General features: G+C 56.1%; 8 protein-coding genes across 8 annotated transcripts; 4 read left to right on the top strand and 4 right to left on the bottom strand.

Annotated features, from left to right (window-relative positions):
• Positions 1-22: 22 nt before the first annotated feature.
• Positions 23-3299, top strand: BCV69DRAFT_293543 (hypothetical protein; the record flags this gene model as incomplete). The annotated part of the gene is made up of 2 exons (XM_025493839.1): positions 23-281; positions 368-3299. 2 exons carry the CDS (start codon positions 23-25, stop codon positions 3094-3096), a joined length of 2988 nt encoding a protein of 995 aa, XP_025348057.1. The 3' UTR covers positions 3097-3299.
• BCV69DRAFT_282409 (LigB subunit of an aromatic-ring-opening dioxygenase LigAB) lies at positions 3090-4469 on the bottom strand. Its single transcript, XM_025492352.1, has 3 exons — positions 3599-4469; positions 3406-3509; positions 3090-3318 (listed from the first exon to the last, which is right to left on the bottom strand). The coding sequence occupies exons 1-3, from the start codon at positions 4364-4366 to the stop codon at positions 3228-3230; spliced, it is 963 nt and encodes a 320-aa protein (XP_025348056.1). The 5' UTR covers positions 4367-4469; the 3' UTR covers positions 3090-3227.
• A 166-nt stretch (positions 4470-4635) lies between these two features.
• BCV69DRAFT_282408 (hypothetical protein) lies at positions 4636-5476 on the top strand. The gene is made up of 2 exons (XM_025492351.1): positions 4636-5095; positions 5187-5476. Exons 1-2 carry the CDS (start codon positions 4788-4790, stop codon positions 5335-5337), a joined length of 459 nt encoding a protein of 152 aa, XP_025348055.1. The 5' UTR covers positions 4636-4787; the 3' UTR covers positions 5338-5476.
• BCV69DRAFT_282407 (NAD(P)-binding protein) lies at positions 5412-6733 on the bottom strand. The gene is made up of 5 exons (XM_025492350.1): positions 6624-6733; positions 6339-6542; positions 6111-6266; positions 5983-6033; positions 5412-5913 (listed from the first exon to the last, which is right to left on the bottom strand). Exons 1-5 carry the CDS (start codon positions 6661-6663, stop codon positions 5498-5500), a joined length of 867 nt encoding a protein of 288 aa, XP_025348054.1. The 5' UTR covers positions 6664-6733; the 3' UTR covers positions 5412-5497.
• A 119-nt stretch (positions 6734-6852) lies between these two features.
• Positions 6853-8846, bottom strand: BCV69DRAFT_282406 (alpha/beta-hydrolase). The gene has a single exon (XM_025492349.1). It carries the CDS (start codon positions 8763-8765, stop codon positions 6942-6944), a length of 1824 nt encoding a protein of 607 aa, XP_025348053.1. The 5' UTR covers positions 8766-8846; the 3' UTR covers positions 6853-6941.
• A 125-nt stretch (positions 8847-8971) lies between these two features.
• BCV69DRAFT_282405 (hypothetical protein) lies at positions 8972-10531 on the top strand. Its single transcript, XM_025492348.1, has one exon. The coding sequence runs from the start codon at positions 9082-9084 to the stop codon at positions 10465-10467; it is 1386 nt and encodes a 461-aa protein (XP_025348052.1). The 5' UTR covers positions 8972-9081; the 3' UTR covers positions 10468-10531.
• Positions 10532-10691: 160 nt separating this feature from the next.
• Positions 10692-11780, top strand: BCV69DRAFT_282404 (short-chain dehydrogenase/reductase SDR). Its single transcript, XM_025492347.1, has 2 exons — positions 10692-11059; positions 11157-11780. The coding sequence occupies exons 1-2, from the start codon at positions 10779-10781 to the stop codon at positions 11680-11682; spliced, it is 807 nt and encodes a 268-aa protein (XP_025348051.1). The 5' UTR covers positions 10692-10778; the 3' UTR covers positions 11683-11780.
• BCV69DRAFT_312179 (FAD-binding domain-containing protein) lies at positions 11652-13410 on the bottom strand. The gene has a single exon (XM_025494904.1). The coding sequence runs from the start codon at positions 13226-13228 to the stop codon at positions 11777-11779; it is 1452 nt and encodes a 483-aa protein (XP_025348050.1). The 5' UTR covers positions 13229-13410; the 3' UTR covers positions 11652-11776.
• Positions 13411-13724: the final 314 nt, after the last annotated feature.

Below are 13724 nucleotides of genomic sequence, written 5' to 3'. Positions count from 1 at the left end.
ACAGGCTATCACAGCGATGACGATGTCGGTACTGCAGCCAGACTACGAACTCGAGGGAATCGAGGTTCCCCGCCTCAGCTTACCAGCGCTCTTAGGCAGCCTACGTCCACGCCAGCACGTCCTCTCTCGCCAAGACAAGGCTCAGGAGTACAGGACAGTCACATTGCCGCTTCAGGCCCCTCGGCATCCCCGCGACGCGATCCGCCAGCACTCTCTCACATGGCATCCATATCGCAACAACCCGCCCTGCCTAGCCTGCCCTTCATTCCAGCGCACAATGTGTCCGTCACGGCCAAGAGCCCGGCTAGCTTGCCTCTGCTCAGCTCTTCCGCGTCACTGCCGACGTCTCTCTCTATGGATCGTGCAGCCCATCGCAACAGTGCTCCCTTCGCAGCAGCTTTCCCTGCAGCCGATCAGCCTCAAACTGAAACCACGAGCGTGTCTTTCAGCGAAGAAGTTGAGTTGATCAGCGCCACCAATCCTACTCCATCCTCCGACTTCGAGATGAATGCGATTACCCCCTCGCATCACGTCCAGCTTCAAGACTTTTCGAACCTGCACTCGGGAGACGACATCCTCGCAATGACAGATCTAGAGTGGCTCTTTGCCTCGCCTGGATCATTGCCATCGGTTGGAGTGGAGGACATGGCGGATCCTTTTGGGTTCATTGGTCTTGAGTATCAGATGGCCCAAGGCTCGAGCTCAACGCCGCATGCCAGTCACGGATCAGTGTGGGCACCGGCTCCACAGATTACAGACTCTCAGGGATCTCATGCTCTCGCTCCTACCGACAATCTCCTAGATCTCTTGGCAGGCGCCGCTTCCTTAGACGTTCCCGAACGCAGATCGCACAGCGTCAGCCTCCAGCCCCCGGCCCGAGTGACCAAGATTCCAGACTTCCTGGACGGCTCTCGTCGGCTTGGTTTGCCCTCTTCGCGTCGAGAGTCTACGACCCCGGCTGCGGTGCAAAGTCCGGCACGGCCACAGGCTCCGGTCCCGCCAAGCATGTCTAGTGAATCTCAGGGCAACCCACCTCGCAAAAGACAGCGTCGGCTCGAACCACAAGACCTGACAGCTCCTTCCCGCAGGGCTTCTCCCACCCGCCAAGTCCGACCACTCCCTTCGCCAAACTTGCAGTCATCTGGTTCAGGAGCCGACAATGTCGAGACATCGCAGACCCACTCACGCAGCAGTGAGGAGAACACAGCGCCGACACAGTGGCCCAATTCTTGGTATCCCGAGAAGGGTCCAAGTCAGACCAAGCTCGACCATCTGGCAGCACACCACCTCAATGCTACTCCTGACATCATCGCAGAAGAGTCGTCTTGCCAAGTGCCTGCAATTGATGCTTCGTCGGTCACCAAATTGCATTCATTGGCCGACTTCGTGGACGCGGATGGACAAGGCGAGCACTCGGTCAGATCAATACTGAAGAGCATCAACGTAGAGACCTATGATCTCATGCTACAGCTTTTCTTCGAAAGGTTTCATCCTCGCTACAACTTCCTGCACCAGCCGAGCTTTCACCCTGCGACTGCTCACCCTCTTTTATTAGCTGCCTGCTGCGCCCTAGGATGCTCTTTCTCACAGATGCCAAATGCTCGACAATTGGCCGACTATCTAGCAGACACCGTTCACAGCGCAATCAACATCACTTGCCTTCGAGAAAATCTTCATGCTCGCTCCTTGAGCATTATCCGAGCGCTATGTATCGTCAGTATTTCCTTCGGGAGCGCTGGTAACCAGCGTTTACTCGAGCATGGAGAAGCTCAGCGCTCCGCGTTGGCTACCATGGTCCGACGGTGCCATCTTCTCGAGTATCAGCCAACGCCAGAAATCGCAGCAGGTGACGCGACGGGGGCCAGTGCCACGCACGATCAATGGCAAGCATGGCTTCACTGGGAAGGCATCAAGAGGACCTCGTGGACCTGCGTCGTTGCTGATCTCGAGTTCTGTTCCGCTTGGAAGGTGCCACCGATCTACAGTCTTGACGAGCTCCGTGCCGAGCTGCCTCACTCGGATCGCAAATGGATGGCACCGAATGCAAGCATGTGGAAGTCGTACCGCAGCGAGCCTTCAGTGACACTGTCTGAGGCTCATGAGCGCCTGCAATCGTCAGTGGCGGCGAGTGCCTCAAATGGTCAGCAAGGGACAGCCACCATCTTTCCCGAACCTTCGCTACTCAACTCGAAGGTTCTCAGTTGCACTCTGCATCTGTATGCGACAAGTCTGAGAGCTTTTGCTCGCAACTCTCTGATCATTCGAGCACTCAGACAGCCTCATGAAGTCTTCCGGAACCTTCTCGTACAATCTTGTGATCTCGTAGCTGCTCGTCACGCTCAGCAGTCTGATCCAGGAGACAGTATTGACAACGAGGACCTAGCCAACGTCAGCTTTGAACAGATGATGCACTTCATCCACTTGTCGCTTATGGTGGATCTTGCGGACGTCCAGAAGCTCGGAGGGCGAAAGGGAACAAAGCAAGCTAATGCAGCATTGCTCCAGGTGCACCGACAGCGCTTGGAATGCCCAGACGACGCAGACTTAGTGGCTGGCTCGTGTGGCCGTCTCATCCACTTGGCTCGATCGTATCCAGCCGTGCTGACATACAGCATCAACATCGTCTTCTACGCAAGTCTTTACCTGTATGCGTTCTCGAAGAGTCTTCAGCATGGGAACAGCCAGACGGACGCAGAAGTCGAAGCAGACAGTTCAGCGGCGGTCACCGTCATATCCCTTGACAGTCCAAGCGCACGGCTGCAGCGACCGCACGATGAGCGAGACAAGGCTTCGCATGCCAAGAAGCGCTACCAGCTGCGCTTCGTCGGCGACCTCTCGGGCCCCTCAGCTCCCCTGCGCATTCTAAAAGTATATTCGAGGATGCTTCTGAGCGAGCTCAGCCAGCGCACGCCGGGCGCCTCGGCAAAGATCTTCGGCAGAGTGCTGGCCGATTTGGCGACGGGCATGGAGAGGCAGCAGCGTTTGAGTGAGATCAATCAGCGTAATGCTGGAAGCAGGACTCAGCAACGGCAGCAGCAGGGGGAGGACGGGCCCGCTCACAGTCAAGAGCAGCAGGCGATGGCTCCACCCGCCTGATTGGTGTCACTGGGAAACAAAATTGTACATCTCGAAGAATGAGAAGAGACACGCACTATATCGGGTTTTGTACATGTAAAATTACGTTAAATCTCGGAATACCCCTGAGATACCAATCAAAGACTCTTAGGTCAGGACGCTGCCCTCTTGGGAAGATCCGTGAAGTAGGGAGTCTGAGGCCATCGACCGAACTGATACTGGGTGTTGCGCATATTGCGGAGTCTGTGAAGAGGACGTGAAAGGACGTTCAACATGTCAGCAGTCAGTCCGGGCGCGAGAATTTGAAAACCATGAGGAACGTGCACTCACTCCCAGCATTCGGCGCCGACATGGTTGGGCTGACGCAGGTCTCGCTCAGAGCCTGTTGCTGCGCCCGCGGAGAAGAGAATAGGGAGGTAATGATCGTCGGTGCCCTAGCAGAGAGGGAGAGAGGTCGGCGAGGGGAGCAATGTGTGAGTCTATGCCTGGTGGAGCGATCATTGTCAGCACCTCATTTACTCACGTGCGCATCGCGATACTGAGGCGAGTCCATCAGGCTCACGAGTGCCCTCCTCAGCTTCGGCCCCGAGTACCTCTTGATCGCATCCGTGACCGCCTGTCCAAAGTCAATAGCCCACTGTTCCGGCTCCTTCTCCTGTGCAAAATTGTCCTTGTGGAAAATGACTTGGGTGTAGTTGAGTCGGTAGAGATTGTGCACTGCTCCCCCTGATCCGATGAGCAGACACTTCTCATCGCGAAGATGTGAGAGTGCGGTGCCCACGGCCAGGTTCTTGTGGGGGTCGAAGAAGCCATTGGTGGAGATGATGGACATGGGCAACGAGCGCCCCTTTGGGAACATCCACCGCAGGATCAAGAGAGTGTCATGGATGATCTCAAAGTCTGGAGCGGCCTTTGCCGAGATTCCCTGCGCGTTCAACGTCTCGATGATGTGCTCGGAAAAAGGCACGTCGATGTCTACCTCGAAGTTGACGTACTTGGATGGTTCCACCCACGCCACGGGCTGCTTAGGCGGCTTGGGGTTCGTGGCAACCAGAAAGTCAGGCGTATCCGGGTGCCAGTGAGCTCCTTGAAACACGAGGCGTTCCACGCCACATTCGATGGCTCTGCGGCCCACCTCTTCCCAGTAGGCGGCGGGCTCAGACTGCTCGCCCATCATGGCGGTTGTGCCATGGGAGAAGAAGAAGACTGGCAGGCGGCCCGGGTTTGCTGGAGCGGAGCTTGAGGCCGGAGCCGTGAGCGTAGAGGAGGAAGGTCCTACGGCGGTGGGCATAATTGGTGATGGCTGTATGGCGATACAAAGGGAATGAGTTGAACCGTATAGCAAAAAGCGATGGTGCAAAGTAAAGGATGGTAATTCCAGGCGACCTGTGAGCCGTAGGGCGATGATCCCCTCTCTGCTACCGACGCTCCCACCGGGCTTCGGCCACGGACAGGCTCCTCTTCCCCGCACTCGCACGGTCCTGCATCGGAGGTCGCCCCCACACGCCCCTTGACCTGCAGGCGACTGTAGCCCGCTTCCCCACACTGCCCCCACAGCTTGCATGCTCTCCTTCTGCTGCGTGACCCTCGCAGCAAGGATCCGCCAATACTTTCTTTCTCTTGCAGTCGGCTGGTAATTACTAGATACGTGAATACCTCCTCACCATCATCTTGCCTGCTTGTCAGTGGGATCCCCTCTTCTCAAGAACGCCATGAGCAACGTTCGTACTGTCACCTCATCATCGTCCTCGACCGCTCCCTCCGCGACGACACAGCGAGGTACGGAGCGTCCCTCAGGTTTCGACACCCCGGGAGAGGCGGCAGGAGGGAGGAATCGCACTACCCCTGCCCGACCCAATACGACGGTCACTACCGTCTCTGTTGATGAAAGTGTTGCTTTCCCGACTGAGGATGGACACGTGAGGTTCGCAGATCAGCCTGAAGATTGGGCAGCGGATGTGAGGGGGATGCCGCGATACAGGCCACTCAACACCGAGCTAGACTCTGCGCTCAGACCTCTGTAAGTACGCTCTCGCCTTTGCACCTACGCTGGTCAGAGTAAACGGGCTGATCAACGCTCGCACTTGCCCACCATCTCCTGTCTCCCGTAGTGGTGCCAACGGAGGAGAGAGGTTCTTTCTCACATTCATGCTGAGCGGTGTGCTGGTGCAACAGGTGGCCAATAGGGTCTGGAACAACACAATTGGCCGTTTCCCAATGGCGGAAAAGTGGTTCGTCTTCAAGATTGGAGGACAGTGGTAATGCAGCACCTGTCTCTGTGTACTATATTCGCCGTGGCTCTCTGTCTCATCGTGTCCTCAATCTCCATTTCGGGTCAAACGTCAGACATGAATCGATTTGAAGTAAGGGACAGGGTGCACAAGCTTGAACAAAAGAGAGAAGGGCAAGCTAGGTGAACACTTCACATCGTCTTGGCCGCTTTGCCTCCCACTTCATCGATGCCGAATTGCCGGCCCCAGAACCAATCCTTAGCCCAATACGGCAGATAGTAGCTCCACCAGGCCCGCCAAGCTCGATGTCCCGCCGCCAGGTACGCTGGTGGATCTATCTTGAGTGCCGCCGTAGCAATTTCCTCTGCCAGATCAGCAGCATTGGTAGACTGGGGACATTGCGACCAGGTGGCCCTCTGAAGTACTCGACTCTTGACGTTGGCGTAATTGCTGTCGCTCGGCTGCTCAAAGGCGGCGGCATTGGCTGAGCCGATGCCGGAGCGGATGGCGCCAGGGAAGACGCAGAGGACCTTTATATTGAAGCCTCCAAGCTCCATGCGTAGAACGTCGGACAGAGAGGTGACTGCCGCTTTTGTGGAGCAGTAGACTGTCGATGGCAGTTTTACAGTGTCAGCATTGGCTGTGGCTCGGCTTTGGTCTTGACCAATAAACTCACCACCGGCCCATGGCGTAGGAACGTAGGATACAATGGAGGATATGTTGATGACTGTGTATAGAGCCGGGCTGGCGTCAGACTTGAGCTCCTCTTTTCAATCAATGCCACCGACTAAAGCTGCTTCTCACTTAGTCCGCTACGGTTCAGGATCATGCCTTTTGTCACAGCCTGCGTCACTCGCAACAGGCCGAAAACATTCGTCTCATACGTCTGTGCCACTTTGCTGATTGGCACCTCCGCTAGTGGGCCCACACATCCTTGTCCGGCATTGTTGATGAGGATGTCTAGCATGGGGCAATCATAGGATCAGCCATGGCTCAGGCTTTGTTCCACGCAAGTCCACGCGCTCCACTCACCGATCTTGCCGCTGGTTTTGCTCTCCACCTCAGCGACTGCTTTCTGTATGCTGCCCTCGTCCATCACGTCCAGCGTGACCTTGTCGAAACTTTCATCCAGGTCGGGCGAGAGTTTTGTGAGGTTGCGAGCACTCACGAAGACCCTGCATCCATGGGCGCGGAAGGCTTGTGCTAGGTGGTAGCCAATACCGCTGCCGGAGCAGCCTGTGGAGGGTGGACGGGAGAGGAAGAAGTCTTGTGAGACACGGAGCAAGACTAACCGAGGCGACGGATCTTCCTACTTACCGGTGATGAGCACGACCTTCTGTCGTGTTGAAGCCGCCATTACTATTCAGTCGTGAGGGTGAGCTTGTTGCATGTCACGGAATGCTTGAAGTTCTTGAAATACGGAAGCCGGGACAGTTGGTGCGGGGTGGACTAGAAGCCCGGCTAGGGCCCCCACGCTCGCCCGAGTGCCCCCACACGTCCGCACAGACCCGCGAATGGCTCGCTATTGCCTTAGAAAGCACGCGATTCGAGATCATCAGATGAATTGCAGAAGTGAAGAGAAACAGACACTTGTTGTTTGAAAAGATGTATGGAGAATTAAGAGGGACAGGGAAATTATGCAATGATGGGGAGCACCAGCTTGGTGCTTTGTCCGAACACCAATCGGTTCAATCCTCCAAACTTCTCCTCGCTGCGATCCTTGGGGTGCGCGTGCACAGTAATTCCACAGCCCTGCTGATCCTTCGGACCTACTTCCACCACTAGTCTTCCGCCCGCTGAAACAACCAGCGAAGTCGGCCAGAACTCCACGACTGTCTCGTACAGTTCATCGGGTTCCACTGGCTGCAGATCCTTGCGCGTGTAAGACCTTACCGGCAGCCAGGGCTGGCTCGAGGGTTGCAGCTTGCGGTGGGACAGCCTCAGCCAGCCCTTGGTGGCACCGGCAGGATCGCCCGCCGTGCCAGTGTAGAAGACCTCGTTGCCAGCAGCATCAAAGTTCCGGATCGTAGCAAAGATGTCCATGTCCTTCGGAACTTTGCCCGTCTCGTCTGCCTTGATGCCCACCTTGCAGTGCAAGACTGGGTGTCCAGTCACTTCTGTGTCCGCCTCGAATGGAGCGGTGGAGAAGGAGATACTGTCGCCTGTCAAGCCCTTGTAAGTAAGCTCGGAATTTTCTTGCGGTGCTTCTCGGACGAGCTTGGCCTCTGAAGTCAAGAAGTGGTCAACGTATTGTGTTCCAGGAATGGGCCAGGCGGAAGCAGTCTTGACCGGGAATGTACGCTCGGCCTCGGTCTTGTTGAAGCCAGGGTTGCCCTTTCGCAAGGTGTATGTCACGGGTGGAACAGCACCAGACTCCGTCGACGGCCCCTTGAGCCAGTCCCTACCGTCATTGTCAGGCTTGCCTTTGAGAAAGGTGTTGAAGAAGGACAGCTGGAGCGACACAAATTCCGGGAGGTAGAAGGGCAAGTCGTGACGTCCCGTGATACAGTGTAGCCACTTGTAGGTCGAAGCAGCACCCAAATAGCCCAAAATGTTTCCTCGCAGGTGAAGATTGATACCACCCCAGTTGGCTACACTGAGCATGGGCACTTTGATATTGGCGAGGCTGTAGTCTCTTGAGCTGAAGTAGGGGTCGTCGAGGAATTCGTTCTCCGCCGTGTCGATGGTCTGATCGGTCCTGTTCTCTCGAAGCTGCTCAGGAGACAAGATGCCCTCCACGTTCGGCGGTCGAGGAGCCAGACCCGGAAGGTTGACATTGGCATTGGCGCCTTCGCTTCCTGGTGTGCCATACTGATTGTGGTTGATCTGACGCTCTTGCCAGAATTTGATGAAGCCGTCGCTCAAGATACCACCGTGCCTTACGCGATCCCGGTAGTAGTCTGCCATGCCCTCCCAGGGTATTATGCAGGCTAGTCCCTTGGGCTGGCGGGCAGCGACACGCCATTGCGAGCCAGCGTAGTAGCTGATGCCAAGCAGGCCAATTTTGCCGGTCGACCAAGGTTGGACGGCGGCCCACTCGATGGCTTCAGCGAAGTTGGACGAAGTAGAGTCAGACATGGTGTCCAAGAATCCTGGGGACTGACCGGAGCCTTTCTCGTCCACTCGGATGCAGATGTAGCCCTGTGCTGTCCAGTAGGTCGGTTCGGGGACCTCCCAGGCTGACCATTTGCTCTTCTGCTCATCGGGTAGCTCTGAGTAGGACCTTGCGTAGAAGACAGAGTACGGTACATCCTTGCCGTATGGACCCATTGTCATGATCACTGGGTACTGTTCCACCTCGTTGCCTTTTGCTGCTGGCCGGAAAACATCACATCGCATGACATTGACGCCATCCTTGAGCGGAATGTCCAGGTTCTTCTCGATGATCATACCATCCTCGTGGATGGTAGAGTGGGTCTGATTTTCGCCAGGGCGAATGGGTGAAGGAAAGTGAGTCATGGCTGTCTATGATATCGTCTAGTTGGCAAAACAGGAAGACAAGAAGGAAGCGGCTTCCTCTTTGCCGGAAGACGAGGAGGGAAGGGCGGGTATTTGGCGGGACAAGGTGCACGTCCCACGGAGTCACCCCCACACACGCCCCACATACCCCACACAGCCACCCCGAGCGGAAAGCGTGGCGGCTGCTCTCCCGTACGCAGCTCAGCCTCTCAATTTGAAGAGGTCACGGATACGACTCCATGAGAGACCTTCCCAAGACTTTCAACCATCTCCCGTTCGTACCGGTCAAAGCTCATCACACGTCATTTAGGACAACATGTCTTCGTCACTCCATTCGCCTCTCTTTGACGTCTTCTCCGCCAGCATCGATGGCCGCCTGGAGAACGTCCGCACCAGGCACGAAGCTCTACGAAAGCTCTCTGTAGGAATCGAGACTGGACAAGCAGCTTTGCGTCAGGCTTTTGCGCCCCTCAAGAAGGTCAGCGACAGAGACTTCGAGGATGCGCTATATGCCACTCTGAGGAACCTGGCTCTACACGCCGATACACTTGACCAACCCCTGTCAGTCGCCGAGAAGAAAGCGCTGTGGAAACCTACTGGGGCGGTCACCCACAAGCTCAACAGGCCTGTCGGTGTGGTTGCCATTGTACTGCCAGAAGAATGCAGTAGCCTCGCGCTTCCACTAGACGCTGTCTTCGGTCCCGTAGCCGCCGCTTTGGCCGCGGGCAACTGCATCGTCGTTGTTCATCATGACAAGCCCGAAACGGACGCCCTGATCAAGAGGCTAAGAGAGCTCTTTGCTGTGTCTATGGATCGAGAGACTTTCTCTTTCATCTCAGCCTCGCGTCTTCATGCCAACGACTGGCCTCGATTTGACCGCGTGGTGCGATATTCGAGCGCTCGCAGCCGCAAGGAGAAGGAGGCCCCTTCGAATGTGCTCGAGGTCGCCTCCGAGCCGGTCCACATCGTGGTCGTAGACCATAGCCTGGTGAATCCTCAATCTTACAGACACCCGGAGCAGAACCATCGTGCAGTGAGCCGCGACACTGCGCAGCTTGAAGCCATCGCCGATGCCATCGATCACTTCCCCGGCTCAGTCTCCCAGATTTTTGTCACCGAGACGATACTGCCGCTTTTCCAGAAAGTCTGGGCCGGCAAGAGAGGGCAAGCGAGTGCCCAAATTACCGCCGTTCTCAGTACTCAAGATACTATCTACAGCGTCCAGGAACAAGCCGAAGGCGGAAAGCAAGAAGCTCTGAACGTCTACATCTTTGCCCAGCCATCCACTGCTTCGTACTATGCGCAGAACATTCAAGCACAGTCCATCAGTATCAACGGTATGCCCAGGGATCTGGCCTACTCCCACGTGCCCACTACATCTTCTGCTGTGCTTTCCAAGAAGGGAAAGGCAGAAGCTTCCGATGACTTTGCTCTCGAGCCTCTTTGGTCTACAAATCTCTTCTCAAAAGCGACCTCGACTGTCTTGCTGCACAAGACACCGGAGAAGAAGAAGGCGACACCACCTCGCTCCAAGTCCTCTCTGGTCATTGCGCCTATGAAGAGGGGGAAGGCTTCGAAGATCGACTTCTTCCCATCGGGCTTCTTCATCACATTTATTCCCACCGCTTTGACTGTTATTGGGGGTCTGACGTACGGGGGATACAAGCTGGGACAGATTGGTATCCGTTATGCTCGCTCTTGAGAGCCTCTTCTTGCTTGTCTTCTCCGTTGTGTGTCAATGCGAACTTCTTCTACCTAAATCTTGCCATACGTACGCTTGTGTCTGCGTATTGTGGGTCAGTGAGCCACCCCACCACCAGTCCCCAATTACCCCGCATTCTGAGTGCAACCCCACATCGGACCAACCCCCACCGTGCACTGGCCTACCTCCTTTAGTCTACCCCACAAGGCTCGGACTGCATGTTGCTTAAATTTCCTTTAACTAGCTCATGGTTCTTCTTCGAACTCTCAAAGTACCAACCAGATCATAGGCAAAACCAGCATCAAGTAACAATGACAGCTTCAACTTCCTCCCCACCTCCCAGGGTAGTGTTCATCACAGGCGGAGCGAGCGGTATCGGCGCTCAATGCGCTCGGCTCTTCGCCTCTGAAGGGTACCACGTCGTGATAGCCGACATCAATGCCGCTCTAGGCGAGGCGCTGGCGAAGGAGATCAATGGTGCGGGAAGTACTCAAGCAGTCTTTGCAAGCTGTAATGTCACCAGCTTGCAGAGTCTGGAGGAGGCGGTTGCATTGGGTGTGTCTTCCTTTGGGAGACTAGATGTGGCCATCAAGTGAGTACGGCTGCGAAGGAGGATCCCTCTCTCTTGACACCAGCGCCATCCGTAAGTACTGTTACTTACACTACCTTGCTTTCCCTTCCTTCCTCAGCTGTGCAGGCATTACAGGCGGTAAGCTGCAGCGCATCGTCGACCTCCCCGAGAGCGAGTTCGACAAGGTGCACTCCATCGACACGCGAGGAATGTTCCTCAGTCTCAAAGCCGAGCTCAAAGTCATGCTCACTCAATCTCCCACAAGTTCCTCCCCTCGCGCTTCAAGAGGGATCATCATCAATGTCGCTTCGCGTGCAGGACTGGAGGGAGTACCAACCTTTGGAGCATACTGCACTGCAAAGCATGGCAGCGTGGGACTGACAAAGGTCGCTGCGCTGGAGCACGCCGAGGACCGGATCCGCATCAATGCCATTGCTCCTGGATTGATTCGGACACCTGGACATACTTCAGACCCAACACATAGGGATCTAGATGCGAGACTGGCAGCAGCAGTGCCGATGAAGAGGTGGGCGGATCCGGAAGAGTGTGCGGATGCTATCCTGTTCTTGGCCAGCGATGCGAGCTCATTCATGACGGGAGCAGTGCTGGAGGTGGATGGTGGCATGGCTGCAAAGAGTCGTTGATCAACTGAAGTGTCCAGAATACATGCATGGGCTCAATATCGCTGCCCTGATCTCTGTTGAGCTTGATACTATAAATCTCATGACTATTGCACATTCAAGTCTGCGTCTCCCACTTCTCCTTGTTCCAATCCTCCTTCTCATCTTCCCCATCATACCCCACCATCATCCTCTTCGGGTCATACTCTGTTCTGAGTCTCTTCCACTTTGTCCAATTCTCCTCGCCCATGAACCTTGACCTCCTGACTGTCAAATCCGAGTCGCCTAGATAGATGCCCACTGATCCTCCCTCTTCAGGTCTGCGCGAGTCAACAATGTCAAAGGCTTGCTTGACAAAAGAGCTGCACTGCTCGTCTTCCTCCCTGGTGTCCTCGGGGGCAATCGAGTAGATGGAGTAGGTGTGGTCTGTCTGTACATCGAAACACATGTCCTTTGGCAGGGCATGCCGCTCTTTGCAGTCCATCGAGTAGTGCAGGACAAACGTCGCCTTGCTAGGGATATTCTTGAAAGCCCAAGCCATTGTGTCTGCCACCTTGTCCAGCGGTCCGTCCAGCCAAGCATTTTGCACCCAGTACCTCCCATTGGGATTGTCCTCCCATTGCCGCTCGTACTCGAGGGCCATGGAGCTAGCTTCGTTGAGCACGTGGACATGATTGTGCTTTGAGCCCAAAAAGGGCATCCCTTCTTCGAACTCGGCGAGCTTGGCCTGCCCTTCTGCTTCGTCTTCATAGTCAAAGATGAGCGGGCGGATCAGGATGACGTTCCGCACAGGAGAGAGGTGTGGAAGGACTTTGTCTGATCGGAAACCAATCATGACGATTTCAGCTCGTCCTTGCAAGTCGCGGCACTTCTGTAGATACCAGGGTGCAAGCTCGTCGTAGCACTCCTCTGTGTCAAAAAAGTACACTGACCCAGCCAGCTTGGGCATTTTCCTCAATTGCAGCGTGAAGGAGGTAATGACGCCGAAGAAGCCCGGCCCGCACCCACGAGCAGCCCAGAATAGGTCGGCATTCTGCGAGCGGGAGCATTCGATGACTCTGACTTGGTGGTCGTTCTTGCTGCTAGGAGGCAACACGACACGGAACGACTCGATCTGCTCGCAGGCCCAGCCGACGAAGCGACATCCCCAACCCTGCCCACCTTGCAGGAGGAACCCGCCCACACCCACATCGGGGCAGTGTCCACCGAGGAAAGCCAGTCCAGTGCCGCTCTTGGAGAGGAGCCCATTCAGCTTGCCACCCGTCATGGCCGTACTGACTGTTGCTAGTCTGCGCTCTGCATCCAGCTGGAAAGTGTCCAGACGGGAAGTGTCGATGAGGATACAATCGTCCCGCAGTGACCAAGCCGCCCAGCTGTGTCCTCCTGATCGCACAGAGATCCTCTTGCCTTGCTGCACAGCCGTCTCCACTGCCGCCACTACCTCGTCTTCGCTAGTTGGAAAGAAGATGCCAGCAGGCTTCTTGTTGGGACGACGCTTGTTGAAGATGCGAGAGACGCGAGCTTCCTCGTATCCGGCGTCGCTGGGACTGATGACTTGTGCTGTGCTCATAGTCGCAATGAGGAGGAGGAGGAGGAGGAGGAGGAGGAGGGAAGAGCTTGAAGAGCGTGGAGAAGGATGATGGTGCAGCTTCTTCTCGTCGTTGCTAGTAGCAATCCTACCTACCACTTCAATCTCACTTGCGCTCAATGTCCCTCGTCTCGTCTTGTCAGCCTCTCGGGCGTGGATTGTGGGGAAGCCTCAGAAGCGGAAAGGGAACCAAACGCGGGGGCGACGCGAGGGGAAGGACGATGCGGGGGTGGGGGCAGCCTCCGCGTCTCCCCCAATTCCTCTTCCACCACCCACCCCGCCACCCGTTGTACATGGAACGGATCTCAGTGGGGGAACTGGATGGAGCCCCTCCCCGCCTTTGACCGCACGGCAGTACTACGGCTTCGCAGCGTGCACCGCCTGTAGGCCGGCCGGCCGGCTTGCTTCCGCACTGCTTCCCCTCTTCCTTGTCCCGTCCCATTCGGCAGGAGCGGTCCAGCAAGGGGCTGTGCCGATG

The sequence above is a fragment of the Pseudomicrostroma glucosiphilum genome (assembly GCF_003144135.1).
Source record: "Pseudomicrostroma glucosiphilum strain MCA 4718 unplaced genomic scaffold BCV69scaffold_6, whole genome shotgun sequence".
Taxonomy (NCBI): domain Eukaryota; kingdom Fungi; phylum Basidiomycota; class Exobasidiomycetes; order Microstromatales; family Microstromataceae; genus Microstroma; species Microstroma glucosiphilum.
The sequence above is the reverse complement of the archived record's forward strand: the minus strand, read 5'-3'. Positions and strand labels throughout refer to the sequence as shown.

What these genes read in the sequence shown, in the direction of transcription:
- BCV69DRAFT_282409 (XM_025492352.1), bottom strand. Translation starts at nt 4,366, where the DNA reads ATGCCCACCGCCGTAGGACCTTCCTCCTCTACGCTCACGGCTCCGGCC. An exon ending in CTCAGTATCGCGATGCGCAC is followed by an intron (nt 3,510 to 3,598) that starts GTGAGTAAATGA and finishes CCTCTCTGCTAG; the next exon opens with GGCACCGACGATCATTACCT. An exon ending in GTCGGCGCCGAATGCTGGGA is followed by an intron (nt 3,319 to 3,405) that starts GTGAGTGCACGT and finishes TCCTCTTCACAG; the next exon opens with ACTCCGCAATATGCGCAACA.
- BCV69DRAFT_282408 (XM_025492351.1), top strand. Translation starts at nt 4,788, where the DNA reads ATGAGCAACGTTCGTACTGTCACCTCATCATCGTCCTCGACCGCTCCC. An exon ending in GACTCTGCGCTCAGACCTCT is followed by an intron (nt 5,096 to 5,186) that starts GTAAGTACGCTC and finishes TGTCTCCCGTAG; the next exon opens with TGGTGCCAACGGAGGAGAGA.
- BCV69DRAFT_282405 (XM_025492348.1), top strand. Translation starts at nt 9,082, where the DNA reads ATGTCTTCGTCACTCCATTCGCCTCTCTTTGACGTCTTCTCCGCCAGC.
- BCV69DRAFT_282404 (XM_025492347.1), top strand. Translation starts at nt 10,779, where the DNA reads ATGACAGCTTCAACTTCCTCCCCACCTCCCAGGGTAGTGTTCATCACA. An exon ending in AGACTAGATGTGGCCATCAA is followed by an intron (nt 11,060 to 11,156) that starts GTGAGTACGGCT and finishes TTCCTTCCTCAG; the next exon opens with CTGTGCAGGCATTACAGGCG.
- BCV69DRAFT_282407 (XM_025492350.1), bottom strand. Translation starts at nt 6,663, where the DNA reads ATGGCGGCTTCAACACGACAGAAGGTCGTGCTCATCACCG. An exon ending in GAAGGTCGTGCTCATCACCG is followed by an intron (nt 6,543 to 6,623) that starts GTAAGTAGGAAG and finishes CACCCTCCACAG; the next exon opens with GCTGCTCCGGCAGCGGTATT. An exon ending in TCCTACGCCATGGGCCGGTG is followed by an intron (nt 5,914 to 5,982) that starts GTGAGTTTATTG and finishes TGCCATCGACAG; the next exon opens with TCTACTGCTCCACAAAAGCG.
- BCV69DRAFT_312179 (XM_025494904.1), bottom strand. Translation starts at nt 13,228, where the DNA reads ATGAGCACAGCACAAGTCATCAGTCCCAGCGACGCCGGATACGAGGAA.
- BCV69DRAFT_282406 (XM_025492349.1), bottom strand. Translation starts at nt 8,765, where the DNA reads ATGACTCACTTTCCTTCACCCATTCGCCCTGGCGAAAATCAGACCCAC.